Source organism: Lampris incognitus, chromosome 20 (assembly GCF_029633865.1).
Source record: "Lampris incognitus isolate fLamInc1 chromosome 20, fLamInc1.hap2, whole genome shotgun sequence".
Classification (NCBI taxonomy): Eukaryota; Metazoa; Chordata; class Actinopteri; order Lampriformes; family Lampridae; genus Lampris; species Lampris incognitus.
The window spans coordinates 22,027,865-22,043,838 of record NC_079230.1 but is presented as its reverse complement, the minus strand read 5'-3'; the positions used below and the strand labels follow the sequence as shown (position 1 = coordinate 22,043,838).

Below are 15,974 nucleotides of genomic sequence, written 5' to 3'. Positions count from 1 at the left end.
AACAAAGTGTCACAAGCTGATGGAGGGTATAGATGAGTGCTTTACGTCGCCCTACCACTTACTGCTGTAATGGATCTCTTTGAAAGGGGAGGAGAGGGATAAAGCTGTAGATGAGTCGGGCGGTTTTGAGAGATGATCATTTCACAAAACTGTGGGCTCTACTTGTCAGAACTCATTGGCTTTGGACAGACACTCTCACAACATGAGGAGGCTCTTTATGTACCACTGAAAGGCAAACCCTTACACAAACTGATGGCACAAGACGAGTAATGACACTATATTTGCTGGTGCATATGTTCAAATACATAAATGCCAATATGTAAAACAAAGTAAGCATGCCATCTTATAATGCTATAATTACAACTATTCCCCAATCCTCTGTGAATAGTATACATGAGGCCATTGTAACTCTAGTTAATGGTTACGGTAATTTGTATATGAAACCGATCGTTGTTATGCCACTGTATTGTCTTTATGCATGCTCAATAATCCAGGTAAGAAAATCCAAAAAGGTTGAATTAATTCATCTGGATGCAATGAGAGAACCGTTTCATCACACATCTAAGTGACCTCTTCACTCTAAACTGACTGCAGGTATCCCCGCCCTTATAAACAATACAGCTGCATAACGACCGCAACTAATGACCGGTCTCATATGCAAATATGGGTGTGACCATTAACTAGAGTTTCAATGGCCATGTGTAATATTCACAGAGGATTGGGGAATAGTTGTAATCAAAGCAATGTAAGATGTGGACAGATATCCTCATAGCGCCCCCCCCCCCCCAGTTCAGGGATGGTCGTTCCCTCTTGCCACTGTATTGTTTATAAAGGTGGGGATACCTGCAGTCAATTGAGGCTGATGAGGTCACTTAGATGAGTGATGAGACATTTTTGTCTCAATAAACTTTGTGTTCAGATGAACTGATCCAACTTTCTGTGACAAAGTATGCCACCGATAGAGCTTTCAAAAGCATCCAAACATTTGAGTGATGTCATCTTTCATCTTTCAAGGAAAGCAACATTTCACAAGCGAAACCGTCATAATTATGGAAGCATACAAAAAGACATCCGGTCCTTGTACCCAAAGTGAGAGCTGTGTCCACATTCTTGGCACAAAGTCAAACACGTTTTCTGTGGGTGTCGGACTCTGCCAAGGTTGTCCCTTGTCTCCGATTCTGTTTGTGATATTCATGGACAGGATCTCAAGGTGCAGCCACGGTGAGGAGTGTGTCTGTTTTGGAAACCTCAGAACTGCATCTCTGCTCTTTGCAGATGATGTGGTTTTGTTGGCTTCATCAGAACGTGACCTCCAGCGTGCACTGGAGTGGTTTGCAGCTGAGTGTGAAATGGTCAGGATGCACCTCCAAGTCTGAGGCCATGGTTCTCTACTGGAAATTAGTGGATTGCTCCCTCCGGGTAGGGGATGAGTTGTTGCCTCAAGTGAAGGAGTTCAAGTATCTCGGGGTCTTGTTCACAAGAGAGGGTAGGATGGAGCGGGAGATTGACAGGCGGATTGGTGCAGTGTCAGCAGTAATGTGGACATTGTACCAGACCGTTGTGGTGAAGAGGAAGCCGGAAGGCAAAGCTCTCAATTTACCAGTCAATCTTCGTTCCAACCCTCACCTGTGGTCATGAGCTTTAGGTAGTGACCAAAAGGGTGAGATCGCAGATACAAGCGGCTGAAATGAGTTTCCTCTGTAGGGTGTCTGGGCTCAGCCTTAGTGATAGGGTGAGCAGCTAAGACATTTGGAGGGAGCTCGGAGTAGAGCCACTGCTCCTTTGCGTCAAAAGGAGCCAGTTGAGGTGGTTCGGGCATCTGATTAGGATGCCTCCTGGGTGCCTTCCTTTGGAGTTTTTCCGGGCACTTCCAACTGGGAGGAGACCCCGGGGTTAGACCCAGAACTCGTTGGAGGGACTACATGTCCAATCTAGTCTGGGAATGCCTTGGGATCTCCCAGGAGGATCTGGAGGGAATTGCTGGGAAAGAGACGTCTGGAGTGCCCTACTTAGCTTGCTGCCACTGCGACCTGACCCGGAGAAGCGGCTGATGATGAATGAATGAATGAATGAATGAATGAATGAATGATCAAAAAGACATCACGGGACACAAATCGTATTAAATAATAATTTTTGTGTATGATATGCTGAATATGGAGCTGCCAGGGAAGAGGAAAAGATGAAGGCCAAAGAGGAGGTTTATGGATGTCGTGACGGAAGACATGCAGGTGGCTGGTGTGACAGAGGAAGACGCAGAAGACAGGAAGAAATGGAAACGGATGATCCGCTGTGGCGACCCCTAACGGGAGCAGCCGAAAGTAGTAGTAGTTTTGTGTATGATTGTGTAATTGTGCATTTGTTAACTGGGCCTGTACATCTGTCTCTGTTGCTCTCGCACTTCCTCGGTGAACTCAGGGTGAAGGGGGCTGTGGGAGTTAATACACTCAAAATGAGTGTTTAAATTTTAATCCAAAAAAGGAGAGCTCACAGCTTAATTAAAAACTTGTAACTATCTTTTTTTTCATTTACTATCTATAATGTAACTGATGCCCCCAGAAAGTTCTTGTTATTCCCTTTCTTTTATTTTACTGCAACCCCCCCCCTGGTTTATTGGATATTTACTGTGGTTGTAATTAGTTATTTTTATTCTAACTCTTGTCCCCCCCCCCCCATACACCTGAAGAATATGCAACAAGTTATTGACTTGAAGACTATATTCTCCAAAAGGCACAAGGCAACACTGCAGTATGTTTCATTTACGTCTTCTAATTTTAATTAATACAACTGGAGGATACAGTGTCCCTCAATGGTACCACCGCAGAGCATTTCAAACTGAAAGTCAAAACGGAAGAAACCTTGTGAAACTGTTTCCAGTTTTTTGATCGTGTTCTAAATGAGAATCACACTAAACTAGCTTTGATTTCAGCGAGGGGCCTGTGTATATACTGCTACTTTCCTACATTAGGAAATAAACGCTCCCTTTTCTGTCTTCACCATGCTGCACTTGCCTTTTGATTTAAAACTGAGCCAATGACGAGACACTCACTCACTCCAATATGTATATATGTGAACTCAGTAGCTGACAAAAGAATAATCTAATAGCTTCTCTTAGAGAATATGTGCTTGCATGCATTTCTCTCTCTCTTTGTCTTGATTGCAGCTATTCCCCAATCCTCTGTGAACGGTACACATGGCCATTGTAACTCTAGTTAATGGTCACGGCAATCTGTATATGAAACCGGTCGTTGTTTTCAGTCGCTATGCAACTGTATTGTTTATAAGGGTGGGGATACCTGCAGTCTGTTGAGACTGAAGAGGTCACTTAGATGAGTGATGAAACTTATCTGTCAATAAACATTGTGTCCAGATGAAGTGATTCAACTTCCTGTGATTTCTTTACCTGGATTAACTGAGCACTCATAAAGACACTTTGAAAACGTAGTACTGCTAATTGGAATGAACTGTGGTAGAATATTGACTCTTTCTGAAACTTTTAAGGTCATGAACCCCCCCCCCCTTTTCTCCCCAGTTGTACCCGGCCAATTACCCCACTCTTGCAAGCCATCCTGGTTGCTGCTCCACTCCCTCTGCTGATCCGGGGAGGGTTGCAGACTACCACGTCTCCTCCGATACATGTGGAGTCACCAGCCACTTCTTTTCACCTGACAGTGAGGAGTTTCGCCAGGGGGACGTAGCGCGTGGGAGGATCACGCTATTCCCCCCAGTTCCCCTTCCCCCCTGAACAGGCACCCCGACCGACCAGAGGAGGTGCTAGTGCAACGACCAGGACATATGCCCAACCAAGCCGGAGGTAACAAGGGGATTCGAACAGGTGATCCCTGTGTTGGTAGGCAACGGAATAGACCAACATGCTACCCAGATGCCCCTGAAGGTCATGACTTTTGATGTGTTGAATATGCGTGGGGGAACCGCTTGACGTTGAAGTGCCCAATTCAACAACTTCATTTTAAAAAGGTTCGCAGAGCATCAGTTAACCTCCAGCTCATTTATCAAGTCGACATGGAAACTGCTGCATCGTAAGATTTCAGATCCTTTTACAAAATGAAAGCAAAGGGTCATACTTCAGCATCAGACTACCTATTGGTAAAGACAATTTACACAACATGTAGCACCCCCCCCCCGCACCATCACTCCCACAACATCAGACATATACTCTGTGTGTGGTGTGTGTGTGTGTGTGTGTGTGTGTGTGCATGTTACACTTAAAAATATGTTTTGGCTTGTCGTTGTGTTTCGGTGTATTTGCATGTATGTGTGTGTATGTGTGCGTGCCTCCATCCATGCATGTCTGTGTGTGTCTGTGTATGTCTGTGGTTAAGCAGAGGAAATTTTCCTTCAAACCTCATTCTTTGGGGAGAAAAAAAAATGCAATGAAATGCAATTTGCAGTGGCTTTGGTGTGCTGCTGAGGGCCTAAACCTCCTCTAGATTTCGTTCTTAGATTTCCTCAGTATCATTCTTAGATTTAGCTTTATCTTTGGCACTCACTGGTGCAAGCCATTCAGCTCCAGATGAGACACTCGAGTTTCTATGTGTGTAATGGTTTAGTTTGAGGATGGGGGCTTGTCCATTATCAGTAAGCACAGAACGTCGGTGGCGCACCCCAAATTTCTCTCCTCCAATACTTCCTGCTTTTCTCTGTGGCCTGGGAGCTGAAGCCTGCCTTGGCTAATGTCTCAATGGCAGAAGAGCCAGGAGCAACAGTTTGAAAAAAATTGTATATAGGAAGCACCTCTCCAGGAAGTCTTCAGTTTCAGAGGATGACATTATGGTTGTTATCCTATGTTTTCATATAAAACCAGAAATTACGTTCTTATGAAAAACAGAACACTCACCCATACAAACAATATAACAACTGGTGGATTTTAGTCCAGGACTTCCAATTCCATTTCCCAAGCCGCTTATCCTAATTAGGGTTGCAGGATGCTGGAGCCTGTCCCAGCAGTCATTGGGCGGCAGGCGGGGAGACACCCTGGACAGGCCGCCAGTCCATCATAGGGCTGACACATTCACACCTAAGGACAATTTAGTAAGTCCGTTTCACCTGACCTACATGTCTTCGGACTGTGGGAGGAAATCGGAGCATCCGGAGGAAACCCACGTAGACTCGGGGAGAACATGCAAACTCCACACGGAGGACGACCCGGGATGACCCCCAACGATGAACAACCCCGGGGTTCGAACCCAGGACCTTCTTGCTGTGAGGCAACAGCACTAACCACTGTGCCACCGTGCTGCCCTGCATTTTAACATCATTTAAAGCTATATTAGGTGACTTCATCAACAGTCGACATGCCACTCTGTTAATGGAATACCAGATAAGATGTCCCAAATGCACCCCACCTCACCCTGCCACGTTTTCCCTCCTCTTGTCTCCTCCACAACAAACATTTGTATACAATGTATTTGCCAACATTTAGTCACATGCAAATAATGCATGTCTACTAGTCTTGTGGGGTCAGACGTTCTATGTATCAAATCACATTCTCTCACACAAAGATGATACATTTGAACATATTGAGGAATAACTTCATTTCCAAGAAATCAGTTCTGATCATCCACTTTCGTACTGCTCAACTGGAAATGGTTAAGTAAGTTTAGGTCAACGGTTAAAAAATGGTCACGTTTGGGTATTACATTACAGACAGTTAAGTGTAGCTGTGGATGTGATGTGGTTAAGATCAGGATCTCCATCCATCCATCTGGGCAACAAGTTGTGAAGCTTTATCATGTATAGTGAGTGTAAATCGAGGTTAACGGAAGTCCTGAGTGAATTTCCTCAATTATGTCCTCATTCAGCAATATGTTTGAAATCAATGTATTTCGGTACCTGCAAATATGTTGTGTGTGAACCTTGTTTCCATGAGATTGGGCTGCTAGTCCAAGTTACTTCCCGGTAGGAGGACTGGTATTTGCGGAAGAAAGTAGGAGTCGAGAAAACGCTTTAGGACACAATCAGGAGTTGCCCATCAGGTTGATGAGACACACCGGTGCCCAATTAACAAGTAATAATTGTGTTTTGAGTTTGCATGGGGAGAGGCGGTTATGGACTGAGACTGTGTGTGTGGCACACTGGAAATACTGTGTTGGATTATTTCCCACTACCCCTAAAACAATGAGAAATATTTACAGACTCCGGACTAGCCCCGGGAAGGTGAGACCAAACTTAGTGCTGGGTTTGCTTTTTGTGTAACAGTGCTGTGTTTAATGAAGTACACACCAGCAACCAGGATGCTCCTCTTCTCTAGTGTCCTCTCTTCGCTGGCTATCCTCCCCTATTGATTCCAACCGGAGGGATTAAACCTCACAGGGTCAGACCCTAAAACATTCACCCCGGCTGCCTAAGGCCATGTACGTGGTCCGGGTAACAGTCAATAAAACATTGACTTCTGGAGACGTGAAACTTCCCTGACTGGGGGGATGCTTGTGGAAGAGCTGCAACCTCAGCATGCTCCATGTCACTCCCTGCATGGAAATGCAATGAGGGAGGCAGAACAACTTAAGCAGAAGACGTACACAGTGATGAAACAACTTACGAGAATCATTTCCCTTAATTGTTAAAGCTTTCCTATGAACGTTCGGCTCAGTACTTATTTCACTCGAACGGTACTCTCTCGGTACTGTCAATATATATATGGCAAGGCTGCAGTGGCATACAATGAAGAAGGCTTGAAGCTAAAAAGTCTACATTTTTTGTCTCCCGCCACCAATTCAAACCTAGTGAAGACAATTTTTAGCTTTCGTCCTTAGTGTATGGCAGCCCTCTTTGTTTGTTACTGACAATTTCCTGATACCCGACATGTACATGATATTGAAAAGCCAGTGGGTGCAAGTTGTTCTCAGCAGCACTTAATTAATTAGATATGCATGGTGCAGCTTTAACAGGTAGGTGGAGGAAATATTGTCGGGCAATGTCAAAAATCAATGTGTACATGTTTTTTCATCCTTACATTAATTTTAGATCTTCTGTGCACACAGGTTAATAGAGGGAAAGAATAATAATAAGAATAATTCACATTTTGCAATATAATATAAATTCCTTGCTGTTAGAAGTCACAAATGCTTTTCATTAAAGAAATTTAGAGCACTTAATCCCCATATTACACACTGTGTATCCCTATGAGATTTCCACATATGGAAAATTTACATAAGTTATTTTTATCACGACATTTCATACGAGGGGTCAGAGCAGTAGAGCGACCAGGAGAAGGATCAGAGTGTTGCTCAAGGACACTTTGACAGGGACAGATTCATTGACTACTTGAACTGATAAAACCTGTGGTTTTTCAGGGACAAGATAGTTTCCCTCTTAACACAATGAACTAAAAGACATACAGACTTCTATTATACCATCCATCCATCCATTATCTGAACCGCTTATCCTGCTCTCAGGTCACGGGGATGCTGGAGCCTATTCCAGCAGTCATTGGGCGGCAGGCGGGGAAACACCCTGGACAGGCCGCCAGGCCATCACAGGGCTCACACACACAGGGCGCGCACACGCACACACACACACACACACACACACACACACACACACACACACACACACACACACACACACAAACATTCATACCCTGGGACAATTTAGTATGGCCGATTCACCTGACCTACATGTCTTTGGACTGTGGGAGGAAACCGGAGCCTCGGGAGGAAACCCATGCAGACACAGGGAGAACATGCAAACTCCACACAGAGGACGACCCAGGATGACCCACCAAGGTTGGACTACCCCGGGGGTCCCGAACCCAGGACCGTCTTGCTGTGAGGCGACCTCGCTAACCACTGCGCCACCGTGTCGCCAGACTTCTGTTATCCTTTTTTATATTTCTATTCAAATGCTCTGTCAATATGTAGGAAACTTTTGAAGAAAAAAAAAAAAGAATGCACAACAGTTGCATTTCCTTCAGAGGATAAACAACCCCAGAGGAAATGGCACGATAAAATCACATCATTGAAAACATTGGAAAGAAAAAACAGGACAGCTTGAACTTTTCGTTTTTCAAGAAATTTTAAAATTTTGTTTCCATTGCTCTTCATCACATTAGGTCTTTTACTGTATCTACAATCTAAGAGAAAATACATCTCAAGATGGAAGTAAGGAGAAGTTTTAACTTCAACATTGTGATTCTATCGTTCACAGTGGCGAAAGTGGCATTTGAAAAAAAAAAATTTTAAATTAGTGACAGCACTTACCTGACGAGGAGGAAGACCTCCAGCTCCAGGTGGACAGTCAGGTAGCATGATTGTTCGTTTAGGTGTACTGCACTGACAAGCAGGGGAAGGGTTGGACATGCTCCAGTTCCCATTGAGGAAGATGTCGCTGACTGATGAGTCTACTGACGGAGTTAACCAATCAGATGCGCTGGAGGCACACGGAAGTTTCCTAAAGGAAAACATATTACAATTGCCATCTTTCAATTGTTGAGTACACTTTAAAATCTCAGGTATTTAGTAGGTTGCTCACATGGGGCAACTGGACATGACAAAATACTGCAAAAAATATATAAACATCTGAAATATGTGAAGGAATTTGTTTTAGTGATGCAAATATTAACATCAATAAATCTATGACTATAACATATAACGTTATGAGATTGTGTATGTGTGTGTGTATGTGTTAAACTCGCAAACTGCTAGGCGTATGAGCCTAAACTCTTGTGTGTACGGTTATGGCTGTATGATGAAGAACCTCTCGTGGTTGCGGTGATTAAAAACCTCAGAAAAATGTTTGTTCGCACGACTGCCGCTCGCTCCCTTCATTCACTGTCTAGCTCACTTGACCAACGCTGCTTTCCGTCACTGCCCGATCTGAGTCAACCGTGCACATGTGCGACTCACATCTACAGTTGAGTCAGATTGGGCAGTGAAAGTCTATGAACCTAAACATTATGTATTTGGGTATGAGTCTTGAAAGTAAACAAGAAGTCGATCATGTTTCTCAAGCCAGGAAATCATTTACTGCTGATATCAGGAAAGGAGAGCTGGAGGAAGACTGGATGAACCAAAAATAATTCGCCTTATTCACTTCCCTACCACGCCGAAGTGCCATAGTGCCATAGTGCCATAGTCTCCCCTGCCATAAAAATACAATTTCAAGAGTAGGATTAATCACAGCCCCAGGTGGGAATAATCTCAGCTGCAATAAAACATTTCCCATGGCTGAGCTATGTTTTATTACTGTTGTTTTATGAATTTAAGTCAATCAGCAGAGCAGCCATTCGTAGTCATTCATTTTATATCATGAAAACTGTGATGGTTTTGACATCTTTTAATAAGGGCTTTGAAATTATGATAGCCTAATCTCTGTCATTTCATGTCAGACTTGGTTGCTTTTGTGCGAGGCTTCGCCTAGGAAGCTGCACATCCACAGACTGACAGGCAAAACTTTGTTATTAGGTAGATTTTTTTAGCTTGAGTGCTGCATATGAACAACCCCCCCCCCCCCCATATTTCCCATTCAATTGACTTGGGCACTGCGCAAAAGTCTTATAATGGCAGGAAAAACACTGTTTTTTCTGTCCGTGTGTGTGTGTATTTCCCTTCTATTGGGAGGCAAAAAAGGGTTTGTCGTCAAGTCTGAACACCAGAGAAGGGGAGATACGTACACCTGATGGAGATCTGCACTGTACTAAGTGCACTCCTCGAGTATTTTTATTTGACAAAAAAGCAAAGGATAGGTGATATTGAGTGTTTGTAGCCACTTTCTAGAATATTGCCCTGACAGAATGTCAAGAATGGATACAGATCTAGGAAATGTTGCCCTGTGTTCTGAAATTGATGTAATAAAAAAATATCTCTTCTGGCCATCAGAAAGCATTAACAGGTTAGTACAACAGTAGACTAATGATTGGGGAAGGTGCTGGCTGCCAGCAACAAAGAAATAATGACCACGGTGTTGCAGCTGAATATTGGAGAGAGAGACAGAGAGAGAAAGAATGGGAGCAGGTTAAAGAGAGTTAAAACAGAGACTGTGTTTGGGGGGTTGCAGTTCAGTTATTGCTCGGGGGATGAAAGCTATTTTTGGGCCTGCTTATTTGAGTTCTGTTTTTCAAGCAGAACAGACAGATGGATGGGCCAGCAGTATGTTGTGATTGGTGATGTCGGGATAAGTGATGCTCTTGGCTAGATCTAACAGGACCTGGAGGTTTGGGCAGGTTGCAGCAGGTGGTCTTTTCAACTGACCTGATGATGCGCAGTAGTCTGGCTCTGTCCCTCGAGGTGGCTGACACAAAATCAGTTATTGGAGAAGTGAGACTAGACATTTGTTGGTTGTAGCATAAACTTTATCACTGTTGTGTTCTGTTGCAGGTTGAGTTTCCACTACCAGAAATTAAGGCTGGCCTCAAATAGCCAGATATTTCGATACTCGTCAGCAGGTTTGGATTTGGGCAAAATTTCAGTCTCCCCCCTCCGCTCAGACTTGTCATAGAGTTTTCAATGGGCATGTTGGTGAAGGGAACAGAGGTGATGAGGAAGTGATGGGTAGGTATGGTGTCAAGGAGAAAATGTGGAAGGACAGATGGTGGTGGATTTTGTGAAAAGGATGGAAATGGCTGTGGTAAATACATATTTCAAGAAGAGGGAGGAACACAGGGTGACGTACAAGAGTGGAGGAAAGTGCACACAGGTGGACTATATCTTATGTAGAAGGCGCGATCTGAGTGGTGACAGGGGAGAACGTAGCTAGGCAGCATTGGCAAGAAGAGGAAGCGAGTGAAGGCAGAGCCAAAGATCAAATGGTGGAAGTTGAAGAAGGAAGACTGTTGTGTGGAGTCCAGGGAGGAGTTAAGACAGGCACTGGGTGGTAGTGAAGAGTTGCCGGATGGCTGGGAGGCAAGCACTGCAGAAATAGTGAGGAAGACAGCTAGGAAGGTACTTGGTGTGTCACCAGAACAGAGGAAGGAAGACAAAGAGACTTGGTGGTAGAATGAGGAAGTACAGCAAAGTATACAGAGGAAGAGGTTGACAAAGAAGAAGTGGGATAGTCAGAGAGATGAAGAAAGTAGACAGGAATACAAGGAGACGCAGCGTAAAGCAAAGAGAGAGGTGGCAAAGGCAAAGGAAAAGGCGTATGGTGAGTTGTATGAGAGGTTAGACACTAAGGAAGGAGAAAAGGACTTGTACTGATTGGCTAGACAGAGGGACTGAGCTGGAAAGGATGTGCAGCAGGTTAGGGAGATCAAGGATAGAGATGGATATGTACTGACACGCAAGGAGAGTGTGCTGAGAAGGTGGAAGGAGTACTTTGAGGGGCCGATGCATGAAGAAAAGGAGAGAGAGAAGATTGGATGATGTGGGGATAGTGAATCAGGAAGTGCGGTGGATTAGCAAGGAGGAAGTGAAGGCACCTATGAAGAGGATGAAGAGTAGAAAGGCAGTTGGTCCTGATGACATACCTGTGGAGGCATGGAGATGTTTTGGAGAGATGGCAGTGGGGTTTTTAACTCAATTGTTTAAAGAGATATTTTCATGCTGTTTCTGAGCACATTTTTAACACAGGTGGTTTGAATTACAACCAAAAGGTAGGTGTGGTTTTATGATTTCATAGCTATTGGCTACTGAAATTCAGGGTAGTCATGTGGGTGTGGCTGGGTGGGCTAAACACTGGGGCTAAACCGCTTGCCGTAAAAAATGAGAAATTCACTGGTGACAACCGTCTTCCTGCTCTGTCATCACTTTACAAAAAAAAACAAAAAGGCAAACGACGAGACCACTGACAGCAGCTTTGAGGTTGAGGATGTGGAAGTGGAAGACGATTCCTCTTTCTCAGTGGAAGCTGACTACTCGCCTCACAAATATGTTGCTCAGCCAATACAGCTGTATTCGTTTGAGCCAAAAGGGTGTGTCTCCACTTTTATAGCATCCCGCTATGGACACGCCCTCTATGCTAATGGTAATTCGTGACACAGCAAGTTACATTTTCGCCAACTGGAAATCAGTTACTCAGCGGCCGATATCGCTCGTCTGGCCATAAATGTGATTTTAGGGCTACCATTTGTCTCATCAATCACATCCACACTCCATCGATTAACAACAGGAAAAGTCGGATTTTGATGCAAGTATCTCTTTAACACAGTCTTAGAAAGTGAGAAGATGTCTGAAGAGTGGAGAAGAAGCATACTGGTACCGATTTTCAAGATCAAGGGCGATGTGCAGAACTGTAGCAACTACAGAGGTATAAAGTTGATCAGCCACAGCCTGAAGATATGGGAAAGAGTAATAGAAGCTAGATTAAGAGGAGAGGTGATGATTAGCGAGCAGCAGTATGGTTTCATGCCACGAAAGAGCACCACAGATGTGATGTTTGCTTTGAGAATGTTGATTGAGAAGTACAAAGAAGGCCAGAAGGAGTTACACTGTGTCTTTGTGGATTTAGAGAAAGCATATGACATGGTGCCGAGAGAGGAGATGTGGTATTGTATGAGGAAGTCGGGAGTTGCAAAGAAGTATGTAGGAGTGGTGCAGGATATGTATGAGGGAAGTGTGACAATGGTGAGGTGTGTGGTTGGAATGACAGATGGGTTCAAGGTGGAGGTGGGATTACATTAAGGATCAGCTCTTAGCCCTTTCTTGTCTGCAATGGTGATGGACAGGTTGACAGACAAGATCAGGCAGGAGTCTCCGTGGACTATAATGTTTGTGGATAACATTGTGATCTGTAGTGAGAGTAGGGTGCAGGTTGAGGAGAGCCTGGAGAGGTGGAGGTATGCACTGGAGAGAAGAGGAATGAAAGTCAGTAGGAGCAAGACGGAATACTTATGCGTGAATGAGAGGGAGGACAGTGGAATGGTGAGGATGCAAGGAGTAGAGGTGACAAAGGCATTTGAGTTTAAATACTTGGGGGTCAACTGTCCAAAGTAACGGGGAGTGCAGTAGAGAGGTGAAGAAGAGAGTGCAGGCAGGGTGGAGTGGGTGGAGAAGAGTGTCAGGAGTGATTTGTGACAGAAGGGTACCAGCAAGAGTTAAGGGAAGATTTACAAGACGGTTGTGAGACCAGCTATGTTATATGATTTGGAGACAGTGGCACTGACGAAAAGACAGGAGGTGGAGCTGGAGGTGGCAGAGTTGAAGATGCCAAGATTTTCACTGGCAGTCACGAAGAAGGACAGGATTAGGAGTGAGTATATTAGAGGGACCGCTCAGGTTGGACTGTTTGGAGACAAAGCAAGAGAGGCAAGATTGAGATGGCTTGGACGTGTGTGGAGGAGAGATTCTGGTTATATTGGGAGAAGGATGCTGAATATGGAGCTGCCAGGAAAGAGGAAAAGAGGAAGGCCAAAGAGGCGGTTTATGGATGTGGTGAGGGAAGACATGCAGGTGGCTGGTGTGACAGAGGAAGACGCAGAAGACAGGAAGAAATGGAAACGGATGATCCACTGCGGCGACCCCTAACGGGAGCAGCCGAAAGTAGTAGTAGTAGTAGATTAAGAACAAATATTCTTATATTCTTTTGAAAATCCACTGGATACGAAGGTATTAAGCCCCGACAGAAAAAGCAGAGAGTTTTCTATTCACCAACAAAGGGGGCCTTTTCGATTCTGGGGTTTATGTTTACCTTCCATGTGAGGCCCTGAGAGATTATGGCCCCCCGGGAAAGTAAATGACACAGTGGTTACTGTTGAGATGCTGAGTTTAAGAAACAGAAGAGACAAGTGGGTGGTCCCCCTAAAATGAGCAATCAGTTCTACTTTCAAGCTCCATCTGCATGCCGACTCGTCATCGTGTGCGAGGTCAGTCAGCAGCATCAGCAGACCTCTGCAGCTTCACAGAAAGGTCCTCGGGGCTGCAGCCGTTTTGTGTAGGGAGAGTAAAGCAGAGGAGAAAGTGCACAATCTTGTGCGCTCCTACAGCTGCAAAACCTACCCAGTTCTGTGTGTGTGTGTGGGGGGTGTCTGGAATGGAGAGTCTAACAAAAAGAGGATTATGATAATTTCATCACTAATAAATGAAAACTGGGCACTGAAGCAATGGAAGACTGAAAAAAGAGTTAAATAGCATACAAATGGACTGCACACACACACTTTGTTCACATAGCATGGCAAAACCCCTGTTAAGCCACAGCAGAAGAACAACTTGATAAGTGATGGTGAGGCTTTCCAGCTGATCAGCCTCAATAATAATGTTTTCTGGCGATGACAGGAGGCATCGCACATTATTGCCACTGAAAGCTATATACAAACAACACTGTGTTGCACATCACAGTACTTTGATGCTTTATCCTTAAATCACAGGAACAAACAAGTGAACGTACACACAAGTTGAACTGAATGCAGCTAATAAATAATTGAAGTGTACGGTCTCATCCACTAGTGTGCATGCCTTTAGTCACACACAATAAATATTTGACGAATGCCGGGTATTGTCCCTGACTCTGATGATGTGAAGAGTATTGAAATGGTGTATGTCTGTGTTGGAGGGGCCGTAACCACAAAAGCAGTGTTTCCCAAGCTTCTGTAATATTTGCATCTCTTTTCATTATGACTAAAAAATTCATGATAACTAAATCTATTGTGACCGGGATGTTCTGGAAAAAGCACACCGCATTTTATTAATGCAGAAATGCCAACTGCTTATGGATTAAATGTTCCCTCAGAGACTGAATTACAAATTCACGCAGACCTCTCCTCGAAAAAATAGACAAGCAGGGGCGTCCGTGTAGCATAGCAGTCTATTCCGTTGCCTATCAACATGGGGATCGCTGGTTCGAATCCCCTTGTTACCTCTGGCTCCACATGTATCGGAGGAGGCATGTGGTAGTCTGCAGCCTGGCCATCACCATTGACAACACCGTGGTGACGCCAACTTGGACTGTGAGGAATCTGGGTGTGATCCTGGACAACCAACTGTCATTTGCTGAAAACGTTGCATTGGTTGCTCGCTCCTGAAGATTTCTCCTCTATAACATCAGGAGGATTCTCCCATTCCTCATCGACGAGACGGCACAGGTGCTCATCCAGGCTCTGGCAATCTCCCGGCTGGACTACGGCAACTCCCTCCTTGCTGGCGCCCCGGCGTCAGCCATCAGACCTGTGGAGCTTGTTCAGAAAGCTGCAGCTCGTCTGGTGTTCAACCGCCCTAAGTTCTCCCACACAACTGCCCTTCTCATGTCCCTACACTGGCTCCCAGTAGCTGCTCACATCCAGTTTAAGACTCTGGTGCTAGCCTACAGGGCAGTGAAAGGAACAGCTCCTTCCTGTCTCCAGGCCATGTCAAGCCCTACACCCCCACCCGACCACTTCGCTCTGCTGCCTCTGGACGCCTGGTTGCCCCGTCGCTCAGAGGCCCTTGCTGCCGATAGACCCGGTCACGGCTATTTTCTGTCCTGGCTCCACAGTGGTGGAATGAACTCCCCACTGATGTCAGGACAGCGGAGTCGCTGCCCATCTTTAGGCGCAGGTTGAAAACTCACCTCTTTAAGAACTACTACCCTGTTACTTGTTCTTAGCACTTATTGTATTCACTCATTAAAAAAAAAAAAAAAACTAAAAACTCTTTCTTGCACTTTTACTTTAGCACTGGTTTTGCTCTAGATGCGTGTTTAGATGCACTTATGACCTCTGATGACTCGTAGTTCTCCTGATTTCCTACGTTAAATGCACTTATTGTAAGTCGCTTTGGTTAAAAGCATCGGCTAAATGACTGTAATGTAATGTAATGCAGCCCTCCCTGGATCAGCAGAGGGGGTGGAGCAGCGACCGGGACGGCTCAGAAGAATGGGGTAATTCGCTGAGTATAAATGGGGAGAAAATTATGGCAAACCATTTGCGCTCTACTGCACTTCACCTGCACACAGTCTGTACTCACGGTATGGGGTCTCCGGTCATGCAGCGAGTTCCAAAGCCAGGCTTGTTCACCAGGGATTCCACCACGCGAGACACCTCCGCATTATCTGGCCTGTCATTGCTGCAAATAGGATTAAGATTGTAAATATCAACTGACATCAAACTGTTT

General features: G+C 44.9%; 1 protein-coding gene across 1 annotated transcript in view; it reads right to left on the bottom strand.

Annotated features, from left to right (window-relative positions):
- LOC130130640 (phospholipid-transporting ATPase ABCA1-like) overlaps positions 1–15,974 on the bottom strand; it is a 302,901-nt gene that overhangs the window by 136,795 nt on the left and 150,132 nt on the right. The window contains exons 30-31 of the mRNA XM_056300397.1: positions 15,828–15,926; positions 8,217–8,406 (exon numbers count right to left, since the gene is read on the bottom strand). Of these exons, the coding sequence (XP_056156372.1) occupies positions 8,217–8,406; positions 15,828–15,926 (289 nt within the window). The remainder of the gene's footprint in view (positions 1–8,216; positions 8,407–15,827; positions 15,927–15,974) is intronic.